Source organism: Fusarium oxysporum, chromosome I, assembly GCF_013085055.1.
Source record: "Fusarium oxysporum Fo47 chromosome I, complete sequence".
In the NCBI taxonomy this organism is placed as follows: domain Eukaryota; kingdom Fungi; phylum Ascomycota; class Sordariomycetes; order Hypocreales; family Nectriaceae; genus Fusarium; species Fusarium oxysporum.
In genome coordinates, this window is record NC_072840.1 from 4,040,542 (window position 1) to 4,064,689 (window position 24,148).

The window sequence follows — 24,148 nt, forward strand, 5'->3', positions numbered from 1 at the left end:
CTGGGCCGGGTCAAAACATGCTGTCGTGGCTTGTATATCACATAAACAGACACGAACAGCACGTCGAGTCCGGGTTTGTTGCACAGCTTCGATACTGACTGACACGAGCCTCAGCCCACGATGCAAAGAACATCACAAAGCAACAAGATTAATCAAGACCCTAAACGTCTCATCAAGCATCATCATTATTTCCGCAGCAAGCAAAGCCGCAAAGTAGTCAAGGTAAGACTATAGACATGAAATATCAAATGTGAATCAACAATCCAATCCCCAGTATGTCATCCAGTCGGTATCACACCCCTCTCGAGCGACACTCACATGTCGTACATGCATACACACGCTTCACGACTGGTACGTTGTACCCCAGGAAGAAGAAATATTTAAAAAGGACGAATCGAAGAGTGACGTGGTATCAAAATGAAAGCCTAATAGATGTATGCCTCGCCAACACAAACAGTACCCTGCGACGACGCACAGGCGAGTCGCAGTGGAAAACTCATCCGTAGTACCACCAGAACAACCAAATCAAACCAAACCAATAATCTGCCCAAATAATATCAGAGTAAACCCACATGCCTGCATCCAACAGAATGGCCTGGTAAACATATAATAACAAAAAACAACAGCAGGGTATGTTGCCGCCGTGAATGTACCTAACCAGACTTACTACCTCATATCAAAACCCACGAGTAGAAGAAAACATAAAAAACCAACAATCATGTGTCCCTGTCCTGTCCGACTCCTCTATCCCAGCCAGTCCAAATACTATTAGCAATTCTTCAAGCCAGAAGGCCCCTCGAGATGCACATAGCCCCTCCACTTATCTGCATACCTGGAGACCCAGGAGGGAGGAAATCAGACCAAGAAGATAGTCGTCTTCTGGCTCAAGTATGTAAACACAAGATAGGTCAAGAAAGAAATAAAAGAAATAAAAAGGGCAAGTGGAAAAAAAAACACAAACAAACCACACTATCAGATTGGATTTCTCAACGGAAGCAAGTGAGATCGTGGGCTATATCATTCCATCATTTCGCATCACCAGCTGGTGTTCACAGACTTATTGAGGCTGCTGCCCTGGAGTCCACCACTGCTGGGCAGGTGAATGCTGACCGGACCAGCCTTGGGAGACTGATGGTCCACCAGCGCCACCTTGAGGCATGTATTGGCGAGGCGTTTGATCTGCAGGATACATGCTCTGACCCGCACCATACTGCATACCAGCCATGCCGGGGAACTGCATACTTTGCATCTGGCCCGAGCTCCCTTGACGGAGATGCGAAGGTGACTGCGACGGGTGAGGTGCTTGGGACTGAGCAGTGTAGCTGCCGTAGCTATGCTGTGGCGCCTGCGGAGTCTGCGGCCACATTTGACCCGATTGGTAGTTGTAACCAGGTGTTCCCTGAGACATGGAGCCCCCTGTACCGGGAAGTGTTGGTCTGATCGATTGCGTGGGTGATTGAGCCATACCTCTCATGGGTGCTTGACTGAGACTGCTCTGCGCGCTGATTGACTGGGAGTAGGGCGCAGTGGTCATCATCATTTGAGGGCTCTGAGTGGAAACCAGTCCAGGCTGCTGCGACATGGCCGTAGCCGTAGTGTGAGGTGAGTGTGAAGGCCTGCTGGTCGCCGTGTTGGAACTGTCGGCCGAGGCCACAGGCTGCTGGGTCAGATTGGAGGGGGGCTGCTCATGTGGGCGTCGCCAAACGCCTTGGAGATATTCGTTGCGCATATCCCGCTGCTGATTAACTGACCTGTTGAAATCTGCGGCATGATGGGCCTGGGCGTTGAGCTCCCCGAGGGGCGAAGGACGGGTCTGGTCTTGGTAAGCAGGGCCGGTGATCTCCTGACGAGGTCCGCCTTTGAGAATTCCTGAATAATCGCGCGGCCGGGAGTCGCTTAGGTCTGATCCTAGTGTCAATCCGGGCATTCTTGTCGTGGTTCCAGGTGGTGGTCCGATCATACCTGGTTGAACGAGGTGCGGCTGCGGGGGGCCGGGGAACGGTCCTGGGTTGTTGCTATACACAATCTCTGGATGCGGACCAGCTAACAAGACGTTGTTCTGCTGGGCCTCGGCCGCCTCTCTTGCCTTCGTAGCACCGGGGCGCTTCTCACCGGCAAGGTCAGCCTCAGTGAATCCCTGTTTCCGGGCCTTGGTTTCCCAATAGTCATCGCGAACTCTGCGACCATTGACAATCACACGGCTTCCAAACTGTCGAAACATGGACCTGGCGGTGACGATGGCAATCTGCCTGGAGCGATACGAGAAGGGAAGGATTTCTTGCCCAACCAAATCATCCTTTTCGGCCTGGCTTGCGATAATCTTGTACAGAGACCTGTTCTTGTTGAATAAGAGGTACGAATCACGGTAGCCCAAAACCCTAGCACATTCGGTAGCCAACATGAACAATTTATCCCCGCGGTTAGGGACCAAGAATGTTCGGCACTTGTATTCACGTCCTCCGTTGAGCGTGCCGTTGAGCTGGACTTTCTTCTCTCCGAACTCATCGATTTCGCGGGGTATATACTCATCTCCAGTCGGGTTGAGCTGGTCGGTCGTGTGGTCTCGCACAGTGGGCAGAGCCTTCAGTGTTGACTTTGTCGGAGTGGTCTTTGGGGGCATCTGTGTCTGCGGCGTGTAGGCGGGGCTCGTTTGTGGCAGCGCTGAGCCTTGAGACTGGGGAGTCTGCGGTGGAGGAATAGTCTGAGGAAGGGTCGAGCCTGCGGCCTGCCCGGGAGCCTCGGAAATGCTCCCTGTTGATCGTTTATTCATCGGTCTTGCCTTCTTTCGAAGTGGTTTCGTATCACCTGCAGGTTGCAAGATTGGTCAGCACGTTCTCTCACCAGTTGCATTTTTGAGCCCGCAAGTACTGCAACGAAATACGACGTAAAGCATATGAACAATAATAACAGTTAAAAAAGAAATCGTAATTGATCGCCGTGTCTGGCGCAAGGCAGTCGGGTGCCGAAGTGAGTAAAGTAGCGGCGGAGTACTAATCGCCGACATACCGTCATCGCCAAGCTGCGGCGCGTCGTAAACTCCAGGAGAATGACTGCGCTTGAGTGTGCGCTGGGGTTGTTGCGTCAGACCTATGACTAGAGAAGGCTGATTAGCATGTTGAACCTTGAATTGAATTAACGGACGGTGGTGACGGGTGGCGCAACCTATTTCACGCTTGAATACCCTGTCGCAGGGCACGAAAGTTGTAGTGCGGGGCAAATGGATTCATCATGGAGTTTGAGCGCAAGTGATATTATCACTTGTATGTATGTATGGCATGATATAAGAGTGGAGGAAGGTTTGTGGAGGCCATGCGATTACGAAAAGAAAGAAATAGAGTTATTAAACTTACCAGGTGAGCTGAGCGCAGCTGGATTGATTGTCGCATTATCAGCGCTGGTTTGCTGAGCGGAGTACATCACAGAGCTACCGAGCCAGCGGGGGATGGGTGAAGTTGCGACCACGGGAAAGCGATGGCGACGTGTCCAGAGATGTTTGGACTGACGAGTTGACGGGTTGGAGAAGATGCAGAAAGGAGGCAACGCCAGTCGCACGTGGTTGGCAGCCAGAAGGAGGCGCGTCGTTGAGCGTGAATGGCGAATTGTAGATATTTGGCGAGCTTAAAGTGGAAAACCTGCCTGGCCTTGTGATGTGCGATTTGGCCAGCCAGACCTTGGCTCGGAAGGGAGAGTCAAGCGCAGGCCGGGGCATAGACTCCAGCCGGAAGTTGAGCCAAACCGAGACAAGATCGTAGTAATCCAGACGCTGGCCGCGGCAGCAGCGGGACAGGTGTGTGAAGAAGCAAAAAAAGACAAACAAGACAGAAGGAGACGAAACAAGACGTAGAAAGCAAGAAGGGGAAGATAAACGCAGAATCGAAACTTGGGCTGGATTTACCTTTGTCTGGTGATAGAGTGATATGAAATATAGACGCGGAATCGCGTTGTGCGACAAATGCGACAACGACGTCAAAGAGGCTCACGAATGAATCTCAAGGATCAGATCAGCCAGTGTATGGCGCGCAAGTAAAACCAACGGACGATCGCGTAACAAGAATATCAACAGAGCTCTGAAGATTCCAAGATGCGCGTCAAACAAAGTGATTGATAGATTGTCCACAGGATGGTTGGACGATGCGATGGAGCGGGTGTATGCGTGTGTGCGTGCGTGTGTGATGGCGGAAAGCCGATGGTGGATGGATGGATGGATGGCAATGGGTTAATGATGAACGATGGGATGGTGGCAGGTGGAGGAGGGGGACGGGACTGCGCGCTGAATCTTAATGGGGTGGGAGGGAAGGTGCAGTAGTAGTGCGAGCAGCTAAGGTAGCAGCTGCAGTGAAATCTGGGAATCAGTCGCACTTGCAGTAAAGGCAGTGGCGATTTGAGACCAGGAAGCTAAGGTAAGAAAAACCACTCTTGGGAGGCAGGAGCATGCCCGAGCAGGAAGGGACCAATCAATAAACCCTGAAATGGCTCCAGTAGAAAGAATCCACAAAAAAAGGACCGGGGATATCAAGACCAAGACCCAAGAGTCAGAATCAGAATCAAAAACCAGAACCAAATCCTTGGAGGCTCAAGCCGGAGGAAGTGGAGGAGCAGGAGGCGGCGGCGCAGCGGGGGGTGTAAGCAACGGTGAGTGACTCTTAATTAGGGTCTCTAACACGGGTGATTGCGCGCCAGTGATACTGTAGCGTAGGTAGCGTAAGGTAGTATGAGATAATGCGACAGAGGAGGCGCGCGTGGATGTGGAGAAGAAACGAGTCTGAAGCGTTCAAAGCGGAGATCGTCTAGCGCATGGGTTGTATCAAATATCGACCCGAGTCGAGTGTGGTTCAAATCCAGTGTCAATGCGATGCGATGCGATGTGATCGCTGCGCTTTGAAATGCGTGCGCTTTTCAGAGAGAATGAATGAATGAATGAATAAATAGACGACTGGCGCGTGTTAGGTAAGAAGCGTTAATAATGCGACAAAGGCAGAAACAAGATTCGCAATCAATGATATGACATATCGCGACTGGAGTGGTAAAAACGTTTGATAGCGGACAGGGCAAAGTTCAACTTGCTGCGCTCTGTCGACGCTGTACAAGTTGCGCGTGTTGCGCGCGTGAGCTGTGTTCCTTGAGATTCAAATTCAAGTTAAGGATGAACAACTCGAGGGGAGGGGACTTCACTCCCGGGTGCTTCAGAATGCCGTAAGAGGTGGTGATGGGTGATATGATGAGGGGAATGCTGTATAAGGCAGAGTGAAACGAGGCAGTTGGCCGTGTAGCGACAAGAGGTCGATAAGATGGTGATGGTGCCGACGATGTTTAATCACCGTATTGCCAGTCTGGGCGAGTTGATTGTTTGATAGACAGATGAACAGACAGATGGATGGTTTATTGTAGGTGCGGATGGCATCCGTCTCCGGTACAGACCAGCACTGGAGGATGATGGAGGGAGGAGGAGGACGACGAAGAGGGAGTGGGACAAAGATGGCTGCTGGGATATCAAAGAAGATGGAGTGGAGGGCAAAAGGGTTTACCGTTGGAAAGACGGCGCGATCGAGGGAGACGGATGACGAAGAATGGTTGGTTGAGATGGCGCAAGCCTGGGGGAGGAGGGGATGTGAGTGGAGAGCTAAGCCAAGGCATGGACAAGAACAAGGGTCAGCGAGCAGGGGAACAAAAGCCCTGGTTGGCTATGGTTAGGAAATGGTGTGTATGTATAAGAGTAAGACAAGACACAGTGAGGAAGAGGATGAGGAGACGACCAGGCGGAGGCGGAGTCGAGCTTTGAGCAGCAAAGATAATGATTATGGTGAAAGAAACTATCGTCGAAAGATGTGACAGAATGCGGTGTAGACGGTTCTGGCGGGAGAAGCAGCGCAATATCAAGAGGTGTGTTTCCGAGATAAGAAACTGTCGATGGTGAGCAGGCTTGACAGGATAACCAAACTGAGACTGTTCAACTTCCTAGCACAGTCACGTACATCAGTTTCCCCGCGTCATCAGCATCAGCATCATTGGGACCTTTAGCTCAGCTTCGGCTATAGCCCAGCGCCTCCCTGGCCAGTCTCTCAAGTAGCAAGATGTCACTGGGCAAGGTTGCTATTGAGCTTGCAGATAGAAAGCAAAACCCAATTCAGAATACACCGTAACGGCTGAAGCCTACTGGTTCTGGTAGGCTCAAGTAAACGGCTTGGGTGTCATCGGTTGTCAGCATCTCGTAACGCGTCAATGTGTCTGCTGGATATGCCTACATATGCAGCTTGATATTGATGAAGTTTTGATGCTTTGATCTGCTTCAGCCGGCAAATGCTTCCTCTATCATAGGTTATTGTTTCCTCAAAATCCCCGGGCCAGGACTTGATTCTGCACCTGACAATGAAAGCCGCGTTGCGGTCTTTTGGCATATTCCTTTGTGACAGATCCATGCACTAGGCAGGTTCCTAGCTTTGAGATGGACCTAGACTCTCGAATGGGATAAGGCCAAATATCCGCATGTCTGTGTGTTTTTCTGACATTAACCCAAGTCTGCACAGAGGTAAATCAAACTGATTAGCTTCGTTCTTCTGGCCAAGATAATAGTTGGTCGAAGACTTCGGCATAGCATCAGTGATCCATCAGTTTGCTCAGTACTAAGTTAGTTGGTCTCAGAAGACTCGAGTCTCGAGATTGACGGTTGGATATGGATATGGAGATCCTCGCCAGCCTCTGATCCGCTATACTGGGTCTGATTGTCGCACCGTGCGCTGTGTGGTCCCATTCCCTGTGACGGGTGTGTGGGTATGCCGCTCACTCCATGCTCCATGCTCCATGCACGCAAGCGCCCTTTGTCCCCCTAGCCTCCAATGTCTGCCTGTCGCTTGTCCTGTGGGCGCCGTCACGATGCTAACTGCATGCAGATGCCATTACATGGCTAGCAGTTCTGCCTTCAACGACATGAAACGTTGTTGCGTTGCTGCGCCGCAGACGTTGATCAACATTTTGATTTCTCATCGAACAGTTAATAATAACTCTCTTTCCATACCCGTATATGCGATTTGCTTAGGTGAGCTTCCAGTTGTTGTATCTGCACAGAAATTCTTGCGGTGCCAGACAAACAACATAGGGAGCCCCTATTCAGGATCTTGAAGCATTGCAGCACCCGACCAGCTGCGTCGTGAACCATAGTTCGGTCAGTCTGGGCTTAACACGGTATCAACATACTCACCGAGGTCCCAGTCGAAACAGGATGAGAAAGACTTTGATGTCGTCTTGCTTCCTGTGTCTCACCTTTTTGGCCCGTGATATCTTGTCTCATATCGTGTGCATTTATTACCTTGTTTGACCCACATCGCATCTCTTCCGCGAGATGGTCTCGCCTTAGCATCATGTAAGAAAAATCCATTAGGCTAACTGCCGCCTTCATTCTCGTCATTCGAGACGTGAATCTTGTTCCTTCCAGCCTTCTTGAGAAACGAAGGGACGTCATAAAGTCGCACTCATGTTGCAACCCTCGTTCGCTCATCTTTAGAAATAGCCTTGCACTCTGTTCCTCGACAGCTGGTCAAGAATACGGCCCAGCTTGACAGTAACTCAACGATAAATTCGCGAAAGCTGCACAGCATTGGAGGAACCTGAGCAAGTTCAGTAATAGCCCGTCGAGTAATGCCTGATGATGTAATAGTGCACTCAAGATCCGGAACACGATCTCCCTCGACGGTATTTCATAATGAATCAAACGAGTCGAGGTTCCTTACACACCTCGAAAAGCTCCAGTAAGGATTGGAAAAAAACACCGTGAAGTGATCAAGACACCAATTCTCAGTCAGCCATTTAGATGGAACCCACCTCTATGCAATAACGTTGCAAGTCTCCAACGTACCGTTGCAAAAGGCTCCAGGTGTCTGGAACGCCAACCGAGTCGATCAATCGCGACCCCAGAATCATGATCCGTTCCACTGTTGTCCACTCAACTCCCTTGTCCCTGTCATGCCTCTGATGTAACCTGCTCTGCTTGATAACGCGCTCTGCAGAGCGTTCCAAGAGTTCGTAAATGTGTTTAAGATACTATAAGAACTCACCACCCAGCAGACTGCTAAGAAATGCATTCCTAGGTCCGGATAGTTAGCAGTCAGATGGAGCCCCGGGAAACTATGCCAGAGGGAGGGAGGTGCGGGAACGATCGCCCCAAGACCCCAGACCACACCAATTCATGAGCCCAGCCCAGCCTAACCAGCCCAGCCCAACCCACGATCCTCGTTCACCATCCATCCGTCCCCGCACGCACACAGTTCCCGCTATGTGGCTCTCCTCCCTCCATGGACATTGTACGATCATGGAGAAATGCCATGGCTAGCGAGAGGCTGCATCTCTGCATAGTACCAAACAGGGGGACCCGCTACCTATGTTAGCAATGCGAGTGCTCCTAAAGCTTCTACAGATCCAGGATCTTCCATCCACCGTGACCCCAACCTGGACCCCAGAGGCTGCTGTCTCCGCCATGGCCCATGGATTGACCTAAGGTCGTAGACGAGATACGCGAGAAGCATGGCCCTTCACCTTCTGGGAATGGGAGAGACATCTGTGCCCCGCGTTCCCTCGTGATGCTCAGCTCATATCCACAGACGGGCTGCACGCCTGCGAACTAACAAGCCACAGTTCCCATTCATTATTGATGAGCGGGGGCTACCGATATCGATCACCAAACTGATCCACCTCGCCTATGTTTGACTTGGCCCGCCGCGGCTTTTATTCCATGCTCCAACAACCTGCCATCTATGAAACCGTTCAGCCGTTGGTATCTTTGAGCCTCATCCTCATGCTTTTTTCATACTGTGGCACGAATCTCTAGCGAAATTTAATTAGTCTCTGTTGCGTCGTCATGGTTCGCCCATCACTCAACCGTCGTTGAGATGTGCCCAAACACATCAAGCCAAAGGCGCCCTAACCATGGACCTTCAACTTCAGTACCTGCCTTAAACCGTAACGTAAAAAATCTCGCTTGTAGATCACTGGCAAACGTCGTATGAGGTTGCTTTCCCGGCCGGCCCGCACGTGAAACCTTGCCGGCGCCGGATCCCCAGTCTCTTCGCCTCGGCTTAATCTCTTGTGGAAAATCACCGTCAAGTGGCTGAGTTTCCCCTCTCCAGATCCTGGTCTCGCGTCCCCAAGGTATAATTTAACCTCCCGTTTTGTTTGGCTGGCTGCCATCTCCTTCACCTTGCGCGGTTTCTCGATTCTTTGAATAACTGAGTCGCCATTGTCTCTTTAGCCCGCTGACAATACCTGAGTCAACAGCCTTCTCCATAAATCCGGGTCCGCATTGCATCATGCTGATGTATCATCCTTGCTAATCTGCCCTCGGCTCTCTGTCTTGTGACGCCTGACCAGCTGGAAACTTCGTCTTCTGGCTGACTTGCGAGTACGACACCAATCACATCAGTCCGTGCGGCCGATTCTTGGCTACCAACAAGAGGCGTTTGTCTCGGCCCTCATTCCAATAGCCTCACACCCAGGCCCCTGTTCTTTTTATGATATGCTTGTCCTTCAGATGGTTCAAAGTGCAGCAATCCGATTTGAATCATTTCCCATTCGTTACCACCGATGCCTGATTCCATCCAGTGGCAGAACGATAGTTCCTGTCCACCAGGTAAGTCCTTACCATCGAAACGTTCAACGGGTGTGCCGTGGGTTTCCTTTTCTACGACGCGCGCCATGCTCTTGAGATACATGTGGCATGAAAGCAAAGCGACATGCTTTGTATAAGTTGCCCACCATGTATTGACGTTGAGCCCTTCGCAACCAGGAGGGATTATATTCTGCTCATGCTCGAATGCAAAGTCTCTTTGGGACATACATCCTCTTGTTTCTTACGAACTCTTATTGCACGCTAAACGCGACCCCGTGAGCTCTTCTCCGACGCGCGCCGCATTCTCAGACTCGAGCAAACCCCCGGGCCTAACAGTACCCGGCGTCATGCATTTCCTAATACAGCAGCCTGCTGCTACCCCTTCGCCCATCACATGGATCGACGCGCTGTCCTAGGGTTCTGCTCACCGGCCGCAGCCACGCCTGGAAATGCTAAACACAACGCTCGTGTAAACTGGTTGAAGAATCGAGTAATTCACAAATATCTGAAAGGACTGACAATAGATCCGAATAGCCTTCGGGTCTGACAAGACCCATCAATATGCAACAACCAAAGCCCTGCAGTTGGCAGAAATACTTCGGTTGGTTGCATCTGTCCCCGTCAGGCAGACTGAAGGTGAAGAACGGTCATATCAATATGTTGTCATAAATGCCCATCCCATTCTTGAATGCTGTGAAAGCACTACCGGTGTGAGTTGCTTGGTTTGCCAATATATGTTTGAAATTTTGATACGATATCAACAATCGCAGCCTCAGTCATAGCAATAGGCTACAGGGATATTGATGACAGCAATGTCGCGACTGCAGTAAGCCCCAATGGTCACTGTTGCCCTGTGGGCTATCGTTCTCGACAACTTCGCTAGTATTAGAATTTGCCACTATCGTTGTGATATCCCTCTCATCCTTCGCAAAGGCTTCATATCGCCAGCCACAGTATACCTTGCAAACACAGTAACTTGCCTCCATCGGGCGAAATAGTGGAGTAGAGGTTGGAACGAACCGAGCAATAGTTTTGTGCTCGTCAAGTTTTATTGTATATTGTAGATAGGATGTTTGAATGATATTGCAGATGGCCAGGGCCAATGATCGGGCAGAAGCCAACTCAACATGATCATGTGTGACTCAATGCCCGAGGCCTGCGGGAAGAATAAAATGAGGACAAGGGAAGCACATCTATCGGGAAGTTCTACTGCCCTGCGGTATCCTTGTGAACCCTCGGAGCCTGAAGAGACTTTACCAAGTCGATCCCTTTCCGTATCAATGCTTCTCATGACAGCGCATAGCAAGATTGCCATTGGTTCAGGACGCTATCTGCATATTGAGGCTGACTGTCAAATCTGTCCATCATTGTAACAATGATTTCAAGTCACATCAGGCAAATCTGTCGGCTCTGGCCCCCGAAGCAGCCGGTGCATTATCAGCGGAGAATCCTCCCGGTATTGAACTGTGAGATTGAACTCGATAGATGTACAGGAGACAGAAGCGCCGAAAGGACTGCTTTCTTTAAGGTACTAGGTCTGAGAATGAGGCTGGTGGTTTCTTCTGCTTTGCAGTATGCTCAAACCCTGAAGCGCATGCATTGTGACCTTCACGGCATAGCGTATGTCGGACTACAAAACTAATCCGAGGGTATTTTCCAAACTTCTTAGGTGTTGGTGAGACCCCTAGGATATAGAAGCTGTATATTTTCGAGCCGGGTGAGCATTTGGCCATCTTCCTGGTAAGCTCTTGCTAATACGACTCGGGATCCGACGTTCGTGAGAGGGTAAAAAGTGCGAGCCTTGACACCGCACACAGCGATAAACAGAACCCCTAAGGTATTATAGCACTTCATGGCCAAACTTTTCCTTGTAACAGCAAAACGCTTCCTGGCTCATCTCTATGGTGATAGTAGGGCTTGGCCAAATGCAGTGCTCGTAGCTGCTAACAGTGTCCCACCTACCAAGACTCTGCTAGACAGTTAATACTGTGTATCATGCCTTATCATGTAACGGGCTTTGAGGAAAGACACGTCTCTGAGCCCGTGTTGGAGAAGATGAACTTAGCGCAACCTAGAGGGCGGGTAGGATAACACAACCTTGTGTATGAATTTGAGACTGTGAATCTGTCCCTTTGCCACATGACCGCAATAAGGCTTTTATGATTGGTTAATACAAGATGTTGAAAGCTATCATCTAATTTGCGGTCTCGTTGACTAGACCTCGCAGGCTCTGGACTGGCGGCTCTGAGTGCAACTAAGGCAAGGTCCAATGATTCCTCTTTTCTCCATTGATGAAAAGGAGTTCCAGTCAGATATTCGACGATATGGAGAGATGCTGAGGATTCTGTGCATTAGAATAGCATGCGACTGTCGGATCGGATATGTGTAAGTCATGTGTATTTAGCAGATGGAGAACGCAGCAGGAGCTTGGCAGCATGCTTCCGGGACAACGCATGTTCTCTCTAATAGCTTAAACATAATCTGTTGTTGTTTCAATTTCAAGCTCCTGGTGCTCAGGGCATCGAATTTTGTCCTGTAGATAGAAGATCTGAGAGGAAGGTGAAGTGAAGTGAAGTTCAGAGCACGTGACTTTATCGTCATGTGATAAGGATGTGCTAAACACAGATTTCCAAGAAAGGGAAAGAAGTAATGGGAATTATCAGCTGCTTTACAGTCCATACAGAGAGAGACTCGCTATTCCTTTGTTCTCTCTCTTCAGGAGGTAATAGCCCTCAAAACTACTATCAAGATTCTTGCTCGTTCGCAGGACCTCGAAGAACATGAACAATTGCTGACTTATCGATAAGCGCCCCACTATCGCCTACTCGAACGCTTTGCGATCAACAGTCTTTTCATCATTATTATCTGCTCTGAACTTTACCACGTCGCGAGAAAAGCAGCCTGTCAAAGATGGCGAGCTTGAAAAGATCTACCGAGACAGATTCTTTGGCCTCAAACATCTCGAGCAAGGTCTACGTGCGATCAACCCGGAGTGGCAAGGTGCAGAAAATCGTGAGAGAAGTCTACTTACGAACTGACATCCCCTGCTCTTCCAAGCTCTGCAAAGCTTGTCTTCAGGATGCCCCTAGAAATGCCGCTCAGCAAGGTGAGACTATTTCTTTCGCCTGACTCGTTCAGTCTATTAATGAGTATTGCAGCTCAGCCTTTTGTGCTCTCGGACAAGCCAGCAGGCACCGAGACTTTCCCCCAGGGCCATTACCTGGTGCCTGATACTAACGCGTTGCTCAACGCAATGGACCTTTTCGAGCAGAGCTCAGCTTTCTACGATGTTATCATCCTGCAAACAGTACTGGAGGAGCTGCGAAATCGGTCATTACCACTCTACAACCGTCTAGTGGGGCTCACAAAGAGCGAGGATAAGAGATTTTACGTCTTTTTTAACGACTTTAGGCTCGAGACATTCGTCCACCGTCAGGCAAATGAGACTGTGAACGACAGGAATGACAGAGCTGTGCGGTTAGCCGTCAAGTGGTACGGCGAGCATCTTGCCAGGACAAAGGCGAAAAAGCTGCCAGCAGTAGTGATGCTTAGCGATGATCGAGAGAACCTTCGCAAGGCCAAAGAAGAGGGGCTTCACGCATCTTCTCTCCGGGACTATGTGAGCGGCCTCGAAGATGGCGAGAGACTACTTGATATGGTCGCAGAAGCTCAAAATCAAGAGTCTTTTAAGAAGCAGGGTCAGATGCTGTACCCTGAATACTTTACTCTATCAAGGATGATGACCGGAGTCAAGGCTGGGTTGATGCATCAAGGAATCTTCAACGTGTCGCCATATAACTACCTCGAGGGTTCAATCAAAGTACCGGCGTTCCCCAAACCTCTTCTCGTATTGGGTCGCGAAAACATCAACCGAGCCGTTGATGGTGATGTTGTGGTTGTTGAAGTTCTTCCCCAAGATCAGTGGAAAGAACCTTCGACAAAGATCATTGAGGAGGACGCCATCACCAAGAACGAGAATGCAGATGTGGAAGAGAGCCAGGATCTCGTATCTGAAAAGGAGCGAAAGGCCTTGCAAGAGCAGGTCAGGAAGACTCAGAGGAGTGCATCGGAGAGCAAGCCACAGCCTACGGCCAAGGTTGTGGGTGTTATCAAGCGTAATTGGCGTCAGTATGTTGGTCATATCGACCCATCGTCAGCCAGTAAGGGTTCCAGCCAAGGTCGCAAGCAGGATAGCGTTTTCCTCATCCCAATGGACAAGAAGATTCCCAAAATCCGCCTTCGTACACGACAGGTTGCTGACCTTCTTGGCAAGCGCCTGTTGGTAACTATTGATGCCTGGGAGCGTGACTCAAGACATCCTGTCGGACATTTTGTGCGATCTTTGGGTGAGCTGGAGACCAAGTCGGCCGAGACTGAAGCTCTGTTGCTGGAGTGGGATGTTCAATATCGGCCTTTTCCCAAGACCGTATTGGACTGCCTTCCCAGAGAGGGACACGACTGGAGAGTGCCGACGAGCATGGAAGATCCTGGCTGGAGGCAGAGAGAGGATCTCCGAGGTCTTCTCATCTGCAGTATTGACCCTGTTGGGTGCCAGGATATCGATGATGCTCTCCATGCCAAACAGCTCCCTAATGGGAACTATGAAGTTGGTGTTCACATCGCCGACGTGTCCAACTTTGTCAAGCCTGCCAACGCCATGGATACTGAAGCCAGTATCCGGGGTACCACAGTCTATCTCGTCGACAAGCGTATCGATATGCTGCCTCCTCTTCTCGGTACGGATCTTTGCTCGCTCAAGCCTTACGTCGAGCGATTTGCATTCTCGGTGCTCTGGGAGCTGAACGACAATGCTGACATCGTCAACGTTCGCTTCACCAAGTCTGTCATCAAATCTCGAGAAGCGTTCAGCTACGAACAGGCCCAGTTGCGAATTGACGATGAGTCTCAGCAAGACGATCTTACCAAGGGAATGCGCATGCTTCTCATGTTGTCCAAGAAATTAAAGAAGAAGCGAATGGATGCTGGTGCCCTGAGCCTCTCTTCCCCAGAAGTCAAGGTGCAAACTGAATCTGAGACGTCTGACCCTATTGATGTCAAGACAAAGCAGCTTCTCGATACAAACTCTCTCGTCGAAGAGTTCATGTTGTTTGCCAACGTTAGCGTTGCAGCCAAGATCTATGAAGCATTTCCTCAAACCGCCATTCTCCGACGTCACGCGGCTCCCCCAAAGACAAACTTTGACGAACTATCAAACCAACTCCGCACCAAGCGTGGCATGGAGTTGCGGACCGACTCCAGCAAGGCCCTTGCCGATTCTCTGGATCAGTGCGTGGACCCCAAGGAGCCATTCTTCAACACCCTTGTGCGTATCATGGCTACTCGCTGCATGATGAGTGCAGAGTATTTCTGCTCTGGAACACAAGCCTATCCTGAATTCCGCCATTACGGTCTTGCTTCAGAGATCTACACTCATTTCACCTCTCCCATTCGACGTTACGCCGATCTTCTTGCCCACAGACAGCTCGCTGCTGCCATCGACTATGAGGCCATACACCCCAACGTCCGCAGCCGGGGTCGCCTTGAGGCTGTCTGTAAGAACATCAACGTGCGCCACCGCAATGCTCAGATGGCTGGTCGTGCCAGCATCGCCTACTATGTCGGCCAAGCCCTGAAGGGCAAGGTTGCTGAGGAAGACGCGTTCGTGATGAAGATTTTCAGCAACGGCTTCGTCGTTCTTGTTCCACGCTTTGGTACAGAGGGCCTGATCCGCCTTCGAGACCTTGCAGAGCCTGAGCCCGAGGCTGAGTATGACGCAGAGACATACACGCTTACAACCAAGGGAAGCCGCGAGATCAAGGTAGAGCTCTTCCAAAAAGTCAGGGTTAGAGTCCGTGACGAGAAGGATGAAATGACAGGCAAACGCGGTGTCAAGATGGAATTGATCGAAGCATAGATATAGACGAACAAAAGCTGGGTTGTGTTGGGAGGTACACGGCATCATGCATAATCTACGAGTCACTTGGTAAACCATGTAGGAGTTTTGGGAAGACAAATTGTTTTTTTACGAATGTATATGCACGGATATAAACCGTTCTACCAGATCCTTGAAACGCCAAACTTTCCAGTGAAGAACTCATGTTAACCCTTCCGTCATTTTGCTGAACAAAACCGCTGAAACACTATTCTTTACTGCTCCATAGCATCGGCGGCTTCGGCACTGCCCTCATCGTCACCCCATAGGCCCTCGAGCTTGAACTCGGCAGCCCATTCGGTCACGATCTGCTTCTGGTCAGCAGCAACCTCGTCCTCGCCAGCGTTCTTGATGGCCGACTTGGAGGCGGTAGTTGTCGACTCGACAGCTAGAACAGGAGGCTCAACCCATCCCTGGATGCGGCCGTCTCGCCAGTCAGTGACGACTGTCATAGCAGCAGCAGAGAGGTTAGGAATACCGCCACGACCAAGACGGCCTCTCTTGCGGGCGACTTGAACGAGGAAGTCGGTGGTGATATCACCATCGGCACGATCAGGGAGGAGGGCAGGAATATCGTAGACGCTTGTGAGCTTCTGCATAAGATCGGGAGAAGCTGACAGACGCTTCAGGAGAAGAGTTACGGCGGGCATAGGATCGTCGATCTGCTTGGGGGGGACAGCGTTGAGGAGAACCAAGTGAGCATGTGCCTCAGTGGCGTTCTTGAGAGAAACGAGACCAGCAGATTGGGTGGAAGACGATGAAGGGAAAACAACACCGGGGGAGTCGAGAAGAGTAAGCTTGCTGTCGATCTTGACAGAGCGAATACTTGTGGTAACACCAGCTTCGGCACCAGCAGGGCAAGCCTTGGAAGAGCTGCCACCCTTACCGCTCATCCTTGAAAGAAGAGCGTTGATAACAGAGCTCTTGCCGACGTTAGGATAACCGATAACACCAACAGAGACGGCGCGCTTGAGTTGTCGGCTGGCGGCAAAGCTCTTGAGGGCCTTGAAGAGCGTGGCAGAGGTGCTCTGGACGGTCAGGTCGCGGTGGTTAAAGGTGTGGGCGTTGGGAGCAGCGCCAGAGGCTCGGAGAGGCAGAGTAGGGAAGTATCGTCGCAGGTAGATAAGCCAGTCTCGTAGAACCTTGGGAGGGATGAGATCAACCTTGTTAATGACAAGGATCAGTCGCTTGCCACCAGATGCGGCAGCCATAATCTGGCGCTCAACCTCGCGAGAGCGGGTGCCCTCGGGATCGCGAGCATCGAGGACATAAAGAACAACATCGGCCTGCTCAACGACCTGCTTGAAGACTCTGTCGTAGGTCTTTCTTGATGAGGCCTGACCAATGGACATCTCAGGGCCACGGTCGTTGTCGGAGCCGTCGCTATCGTCGTCCTCGTCCATATCATCGTCGTCAGCGAGTTGTCGATCATAGGTAGCAGCAGCAGCGCGGGCGCTCGCGATAAGCGCAGCCATGGGGTTTGACTCGTCGATATCCTCGTCCATGCCGTCCTCCTCCATCTCGTCGCCAACGTCGACCTGGACATCGGTCATGGCCGCCTCGTCCTTGGCGCCCGTCTTTGCAGCCTTGGCCAGCTCCTTTCTTCTTTGCGCCTCCTCGGCCTTCTTTAGACGGTTCTCTTCGATCTCCTGGAGCAGCTTCTCCTTGTAGGGGAACAGGTTGGGGATACCGGGGTCCTTCTTTAACTTTGATCGCCATTCCGGGTTCTTCTTTGCCAACTTGCGCTCCTTCTTTTGCTTTGCGGCGGAAGCCTTTTCGATCTTGTGGCGAAGACGAACGGGAGTTCGCTTAGACTTGGGCTCTGGACAATCAAATTAGTATTGGAGACTCTATTTTCGAGTGGGTTTATGTTGATTCGACCTACTCTTGGGTTTGGTAATTGAACCGGCCATTGTGAAATCTTTGACTTGATTTTACTGTGATCGGCTTGTCTTGTCTAGTTCTCGTCTTCACTGCATAGTCTCGGCCAAAAGTTTGAAAAATTAAGTGGGATATCAAATTCTGCCGCTTTATTTTTCAGACCGCTTTTCTTCCCCCACTTCAGAAGGTACGTATCTTTGCTGGTGAATCAACCTAAAGGGAACCTGAGATTGATGAGTTGACTTACTAAGGTATTTCCAGATAACGATGAAATGTATCATAAGGTCACAAGTCAAATATTTCAATTCAGTCTCAATTCCATGCTGTTTGAGGTCTTGTCTAGTTTGAGACTCTTCGAGTTCCCATATCTATCTACTGATACATGTCTGTGTTGGGAATATCCTAGTTCAAGTGATTGTAAAGCATGATCTAAGGGGCTTAATTAACACAAGGACTTTCAGTATCAATCGTAAGCCCATCAACCCGTTGATTGTATGGTCACTCTGGCAGTTCCTTAACTTGGATCGTTGTGAACAAGTCGGTGGAAACTATGCCCACGCCAGACCCGAAACCCGATAACACACCAAGGTAGACCCGAAAACCACCACAACATACTAGGTACATATCAACATGCCATGACTATCACTTGTTCCCGAAATGCGAAAGAATCTGTATCGTTGTAAAATCGATCAACTGAAACTAATTCTGAAACAACATATATAATTCATTGCCTTTCCTCTTGGATGCCAGCACACACTTACACTAAACGCCAAGTCAGCACCACAGGTAGCCATGTCTTCAGAACTCATCCAGCAAATTCGGGCGGAACTCGAGGCCGCCACGACTCGATACATTGATCGTAATCCTCGATCCAAGGCTCTTCACGATGAAGCTCTCAAATCAATGCCTGGCGGGAACACGAGGACTGTTCTGCACGCTAGTCCATTCCCTGTGGTGATCAAGTCTGGCAAAGGCCATCAAATTACTTCTGAGGATGGACATACGTAAGTCCTGTAAGCTATTACAACCAAAAACTCTGCTTACAGATCATATAGTTATACAGATTTCACCGGCGAGTTCACAGCTGCTCTCTATGGGCATTCCAACCCTGTCATTATCTCGGCTATTCGAGATGTGCTTGACAATGTAGGCATGAATGTTGGTGGCAATACAGCTCAAGAGCAGATATTCGCTCGTGAAGTCTGCAGTCGCTTCAATCTGGAACATGTACGCTTCTGTAACTCTGGTACTGAAGCCAACATCCACGCTCTAGCAGCTGCCAGGGCCTTCACCAAGAAAAGAAAAGTCGTCACTTTCAGTGGGGGCTATCATGGTGCTGTGATAGGATTCAAGGGAGGGAAACCAGAGGCCAATAATGTCGACCTGGATGATTGGGTCGTGGCCAGATACAACGATCTTGATAGCGCTCGTGCTGCTATTGAGAGTGAGGGTATTGCTGCAGTGTTGGTGGAAGGGATGCAAGGCTCTGGAGGTAGCATTCCCGGACACCCTGGATTTCTTCAGGGCATACAAGAGATTGCTGGAAATGTAAGTCTACGTGCTCTGTCTACTCCATCTTGTATACTCACAGTCTCAGGCCGGCGTCTTGTTCATCATCGACGAAGTCATGACCTCCCGTCTCTCAGGAGGGGGCATCTCCGAAATGAGGGGACTCAAACCAGACCTCAAGACCTTTGGAAAGTATCTCGGTGGAGGCCTAGCTTTTGGTGCTTTCGGCGGTAGAGCAGATATCATGGCTGCTTTCGATCCACGGCTTCCCACTGCTCTCTCGCATTCAGGCACTTTTAACAACAACACTCTGGTGACACACGCTGGCTACGCTGGCCTAACAAAGATCTACACGCCTGAGGTTGCAGCTCAATTCACCAGATCTGGAGATGAGCTCAGGGAGCGGCTCAATGTAGTAACAAAGGATACAAGAGTGCTCTTTACTGGTATCGGCACTATCATGGGGGTCCATTTTCCCAAGGATGGTTCTCGTGTGATCGAAAGATCTGGTGAAGTCGAAGAACTCGATTCCTTGAGGGACCTTTTTTGGCTTGAGATGATGGAGGAGGGTTTCTGGGTCGTACGCAGAGGATTCATGGCTTTGGTGCTCGACACTCCCACGGACGAGTTTGACAGGTTTGTCAGTTGTGTTGAGGCATGGGTTTCTAAGCGTGCGAAAATGGTTAAAATCTAACTGCAAGTCGTATTATTAGACCTTTATTCGAAACACTATACAGGTTGATAAATATCTCCGTCTTATTTGCCAGATGTTAGACATGGTCGATATAAGTTGTTCAAGTGCATGTTCAGTGTCTGATTGGTCAGTCACCCTTGCCCTGGTCTCCACATAATTCTTTAGGTATCTTAAGTAAGGTACCTAGTTCTCAGTACAACTCCATACTTCCACCTTCAATCGCGCTTTTCTTTCTTTCTGACCCTCGCGCCAATCAACCGTTCATCTCCATCACAACTCCTCATATCACAAAACCTCGACGATGGATTTCCAAAACCGCGCCGGCTCGAAATTCGGCGGTGGAGGCGTCGCTTCTCAATCCGCCACCAACGCCGATCGTCGCGAACGTCTTCGCAAGCTCGCTCTCGAGACCATCGACCTCGACAAGGACCCCTACTTCTTCAAGAATCACGTCGGCTCGTTCGAGTGCCGTCTTTGTCTCACGGTTCATCAGAATGATGGCTCCTACCTCGCTCATACGCAGGGCAAGAAACATCAGACCAACCTCGCCCGTCGCGCTGCTCGTGAGCAAAAAGAAGGTCGTCAAGGCGCCGTTGACCCAGCTACTGGTCTCCCCATTGGAGTCACAGGTGCAGGCTTCGCGCAGCGTCGCAACGTCGTAAAGATCGGACGCCCAGGATACAAGATCACCAAGATCCGCGACCCTGTCTCTCGTCAGCAGGGTCTGCTCTTCCAGCTCCAATATCCCGATGCGACCCCCGAAACATCTCCCAAGTGGCAGGTCATGAACGCCTTCACTCAGCACATTGAGGAGCCCGACAAGAACTTCCAATACCTTCTCGTCGCCGCCGAACCTTACGAGACAGTTGGCTTCAAAATTCATGCCCGTGAGCTTGACAAGCGCGAGGACAAGCAGTTTGCCTTTTGGGATCCGGATGCCAAGGAGTATTGGATTCAGGTCATGTTTATGACTGAGCGTGAGGAACGTTTCAACGCGGCTCCTGGTTTGACGGCAAGGAGGTAATGGCCCATTTATTTACCCTCTGGTGGTCATGGTTATTTGCATCTTGGGAGTAAAGAAAAGGATATCCGGGTCATGGGACGGCGTTACGGTGTTCGTTTTTTTTTTTTTTTTGCAATAATTCTGTCCGAAGCATCCAAGTCTCGAAATAAACACCAGTAGAGCCTTGTTGCTGTGTATGGGTTGCCAAGTTTCATGTATACTTATCACCCAATCTCCTGTGATTACGGCACAGCAGTTCAATTAGACTTCAAGATACTTAATGATAGACTGTATTTCAAATGGCATGTCTCAAACAACACAGTTCAGATACATGCACTATCACGGTACATATGTCTTGCTTCAGTATATTATTATTGACTTGTACAGCAGTGTCTGGAAACCTCGTGTTTTGTTACATGTCCTGTATAATGCGATGCAAATTGCAGACAGCAAACTTCCTGACCGACTTTGTATGCCCCTCCATCTGAACCAGACCTGCTACCATAGTATCATCAAAAACATGCATCGAAACAGCCAAAAGGCTCAACAAAAGGGCAAGCCCCGCACAGTATTCGCTTCGTCTATCATGTCATGAATAACTGCTTGAAGGACTCGTTGTACTCATCCGGGTTGCCGCCCCTTTTTCCATCGACAGCGCCCGTTCACAGAACTGGGTTCGCTTCGTGGAGAGACCATGCCGCAAGCCATGCCACCTCAACCCATTTATCGGAAGTTGTTATCAAATCGCTTGAATGTGTAGCCGATGAATGGCAAGCTCATCTCTGGAGACTCCTCAACCTTGTGGCCTTGCTGGATAGCCTGTGCCTTGAGGACAGTGGCGTTATCGGTCTGATCAATTTCATCAGTAGGGAAATAAGTCGTGTCGATGTTGGAGGTCAAGCGAGGCTCGAAGGGTGCGCGGATACGGCGCAGGCTATCAAACTCAACACCGCGGAAGAAAGCATGACCCTTGATTTCGTGGGCACCGCCACGGCCGAGACGGTTCTCTGTGTTACAGACCATGCTGCTTTCTGTTAGCAACCTGCGTTCCCCTTGACCCTCGAGACGATTGCTTACCTTCGGATAAGATGCTCCGCATCGGTACCCAGTGTGATATCATCTGGAAAGTACAGAGTTTGTCTCCAGTTGACAATCTTGCGATAGGTGTCATGGCTGTCTTCAGCGCAGAAAGGAGGCCAGCCGACCAGACACTCGAACATGATCGTGCCGAGTGACCACCAATCACAGTCGAAGGTGTAGCCGTGGCCAGTGAAAATCTCAGGAGCAATGTAGTCAGGAGTTCCGACGGTCGAGTACGCCATAAGTCTTCGAGATCGTCTCCAGTCGTTGATCTGGGATCGATTGCTGACTGTCAGGTTGATTTGGTCAAGCGCAACCGAGTTACGGTCGCGAGGCCTGTTTGATCGGCCTTGCAACAGCTGCTGATAATAGTTATTATCATGAAGCCTGTGGAAGCCTGTTGACAGGCCAAAATCTGTGAGTTTGACATGTCCTCCGCGATCGAGGAGAATGTTGTCAGGCTTGATATCACTATTGAAGGTCAGACGCTGTTCGCAGGAAAACGGGGGGAGGGAGGGTGATACATACCGGTGGATGAAGCCCAACTTGTGGACAGCCTCAATAGCGAGAACAATCTCCGCAATATAAAAGCGAGTGATATCCTCCGAGAAAATTTCATACTTGATAAGCATTGTCATTAGATCTCCACCGGGCAAGAACTCCATTAGCATGTAAAGGAAGTATGAGTCCTGGAAGGTGGTGTAGAGCTTGACGACCCATGGACTGTCGGACTCTGCGAGAATGTCTCGCTCTGATCGAACGTGTGCAAGCTGGTCCTTCTTGAACATTTCTGTCTTTATCAGAGACTTCATAGCATAGACCTTGCCATCACCCTTCTTCTGCACAAGCTTGACCTCTCCAAAGGCACCCTTTCCGATAATCTTTACAGTATTATAGTTTTCGGGCTTGTCCTTGGTACGAAGGAAACGCAGATACTGGCCTTCTTTTCTGCCAGCAGTGGACCAGAGCTGCTCACGTCTAGCGGCGCCCTGTGAGGGGTCCTGAAGCTTCTGCTCCAATTCACTTTGTCTGTATAGTGATCATGAGTTAGTTGCACAACTCTTCTGGACAGCAACGAGACCGAGGCACGTGGGCACATACCTTTGGTTGCGCTCGCGGGCACGCTTGACACTATCCTTAAAAAAGTCGGCGGCGAGCTGAGAACACTTCTTTTGGTTGCTATTGGCATTTGTACCATATCGATCAGGGTTTCGCTCGGGTGCACGTTGGAATTCTTCTGCGGGGGCAGAGGCCTGTGTAGGCATAGGAGGGGCGTTCATGTAGCTGTTGTAGCCAGGCTGCTGTCCTGTACTACCAGCGGTCCTTGGACGCTGACCCGGAGAGGGACCTCGAGCATAACCTTGCCCTCGAGCAGCACCTCCGAGGTTCTGGTGAGAGAACTGGTGAGCGAGACCTGTGTTGGGGTCGTTGGTGCCCGGGGTATTGGATCGTGGTTGATACCCAGCACCCTGAGCATAGTCATTGGACTGCTGCTGTTGCTGGCCGCCATACTGGGCATATTGGTTCTGATTAAAGTAACCCTGGGGCGCATAACCACCAGCATATTGCTGCTGCTGCTGCTGTTGACCTTGGGGTTGCAATCCACCAGGCTGTTGACCTGAAGCTGAAGGGAAAACGGGCTGCGGGAAGGTCGAAGGCGTAGTGGGATATGCTGCCCTGTCCGAGGCGGTCAAACGGTCGTTGCCGTTGCCAAAGTTGAGATAGAGGCGATTGTTGTTGTTGTTGGGATCCATCTTGTCTGATTGCGGCGTCTCGATCGCCTCGTTTCGCCCTGTATCGTATCGACAAGTTGGTGAACAACTCTTGAAGAGGTGAAAAGAATCAAGACTGAGGTGGGAGTCGAGATGGCGGACAAGTTTCAGGGGAGGGTCAAGTCCAGGGGCTGTGGAGGGGAGAGCGAGGGGCGGCGCGGGACTAGAGCTACCTTTCCGCAGGAAGGTCAGTTACAGTTAGTACCCTTACCTACCTAGGTACTGCCAACTGGAGAGTGCCTGGGTAGGGGAGTACAATACGGGTAAAGTAGCACCAGAGCCACCTCTGGCGGAGCACCAAGAGACTGGTGCACGGTCGGTGAAGGTCTCAGATTGAAGGAGAGACGAAGAGAAATAAAAATGGATGATTTTGAGAGAAAGAGTTGAAGGAGAAGGGGAAAACGGATTCCGTATAAAAGCCCAGGAGGTACTTGAGGATTTTCGTTTGGCTACCTTACTGACCTTGGGTACCAGGCAGTCTCCCTCCACTAAGATCAAATATGACAGGTGCTGCCGCTGCTGTCACTGTCACTGTCACTGTCACCACCTGCACTGCGCGACCTTCACTTGTGCTCCCCGAGCCGAAACGTGCAGGGATGGATCGTCCTTCGCTGGGTGTTTTGGCTTAGGTTCAGGCAAAGCCTAAGGAATGGTCAAAGTTGGCGGTTAGCGGCTGGCACAC

The 24,148-nt window shown here is 50.5% G+C and overlaps 6 protein-coding genes across 6 annotated transcripts; 3 read left to right on the plus strand and 3 right to left on the minus strand.

Annotated features, from left to right (window-relative positions):
• Positions 1 to 1,057: 1,057 nt before the first annotated feature.
• On the minus strand, positions 1,058 to 3,417 carry FOBCDRAFT_195302 (chromatin remodelling complex Rsc7/Swp82 subunit-domain-containing protein; the record flags this gene model as incomplete). The annotated part of the gene is made up of 3 exons (XM_059608811.1): positions 1,058 to 2,805; positions 3,007 to 3,087; positions 3,351 to 3,417. 3 exons carry the CDS (start codon positions 3,415 to 3,417, stop codon positions 1,058 to 1,060), a joined length of 1,896 nt encoding a protein of 631 aa, XP_059463885.1.
• An 8,861-nt stretch (positions 3,418 to 12,278) lies between these two features.
• FOBCDRAFT_152416 (uncharacterized protein) lies at positions 12,279 to 15,593 on the plus strand. Its single transcript, XM_054702876.2, has 3 exons — positions 12,279 to 12,317; positions 12,403 to 12,701; positions 12,754 to 15,593. The coding sequence occupies exons 2-3, from the start codon at positions 12,506 to 12,508 to the stop codon at positions 15,507 to 15,509; spliced, it is 2,952 nt and encodes a 983-aa protein (XP_054558851.1). The 5' UTR covers positions 12,279 to 12,317; positions 12,403 to 12,505; the 3' UTR covers positions 15,510 to 15,593.
• On the minus strand, positions 15,594 to 17,515 carry FOBCDRAFT_174072 (RNA-binding GTPase NUG1). The gene is made up of 2 exons (XM_031182604.3): positions 17,413 to 17,515; positions 15,594 to 17,349 (listed from the first exon to the last, which is right to left on the minus strand). The coding sequence occupies exons 1-2, from the start codon at positions 17,438 to 17,440 to the stop codon at positions 15,743 to 15,745; spliced, it is 1,635 nt and encodes a 544-aa protein (XP_031043372.1). The 5' UTR covers positions 17,441 to 17,515; the 3' UTR covers positions 15,594 to 15,742.
• A 498-nt stretch (positions 17,516 to 18,013) lies between these two features.
• On the plus strand, positions 18,014 to 19,671 carry FOBCDRAFT_152421 (pyridoxal phosphate-dependent transferase). Its single transcript, XM_031182605.3, has 3 exons — positions 18,014 to 18,412; positions 18,464 to 18,956; positions 19,006 to 19,671. The coding sequence occupies exons 1-3, from the start codon at positions 18,201 to 18,203 to the stop codon at positions 19,609 to 19,611; spliced, it is 1,311 nt and encodes a 436-aa protein (XP_031043373.3). The 5' UTR covers positions 18,014 to 18,200; the 3' UTR covers positions 19,612 to 19,671.
• Positions 19,672 to 19,824: 153 nt separating this feature from the next.
• Positions 19,825 to 20,910, plus strand: FOBCDRAFT_6120 (uncharacterized protein). Its single transcript, XM_059612243.1, has one exon. It carries the CDS (start codon positions 19,913 to 19,915, stop codon positions 20,633 to 20,635), a length of 723 nt encoding a protein of 240 aa, XP_059466601.1. The 5' UTR covers positions 19,825 to 19,912; the 3' UTR covers positions 20,636 to 20,910.
• A 427-nt stretch (positions 20,911 to 21,337) lies between these two features.
• On the minus strand, positions 21,338 to 23,448 carry FOBCDRAFT_125198 (kinase-like domain-containing protein; the record flags this gene model as incomplete). The annotated part of the gene is made up of 4 exons (XM_031182607.2): positions 21,338 to 21,638; positions 21,692 to 22,165; positions 22,223 to 22,723; positions 22,796 to 23,448. The coding sequence occupies 4 exons, from the start codon at positions 23,446 to 23,448 to the stop codon at positions 21,338 to 21,340; spliced, it is 1,929 nt and encodes a 642-aa protein (XP_031043375.2).
• Between the last annotated feature and the right edge of the window lie 700 nt (positions 23,449 to 24,148).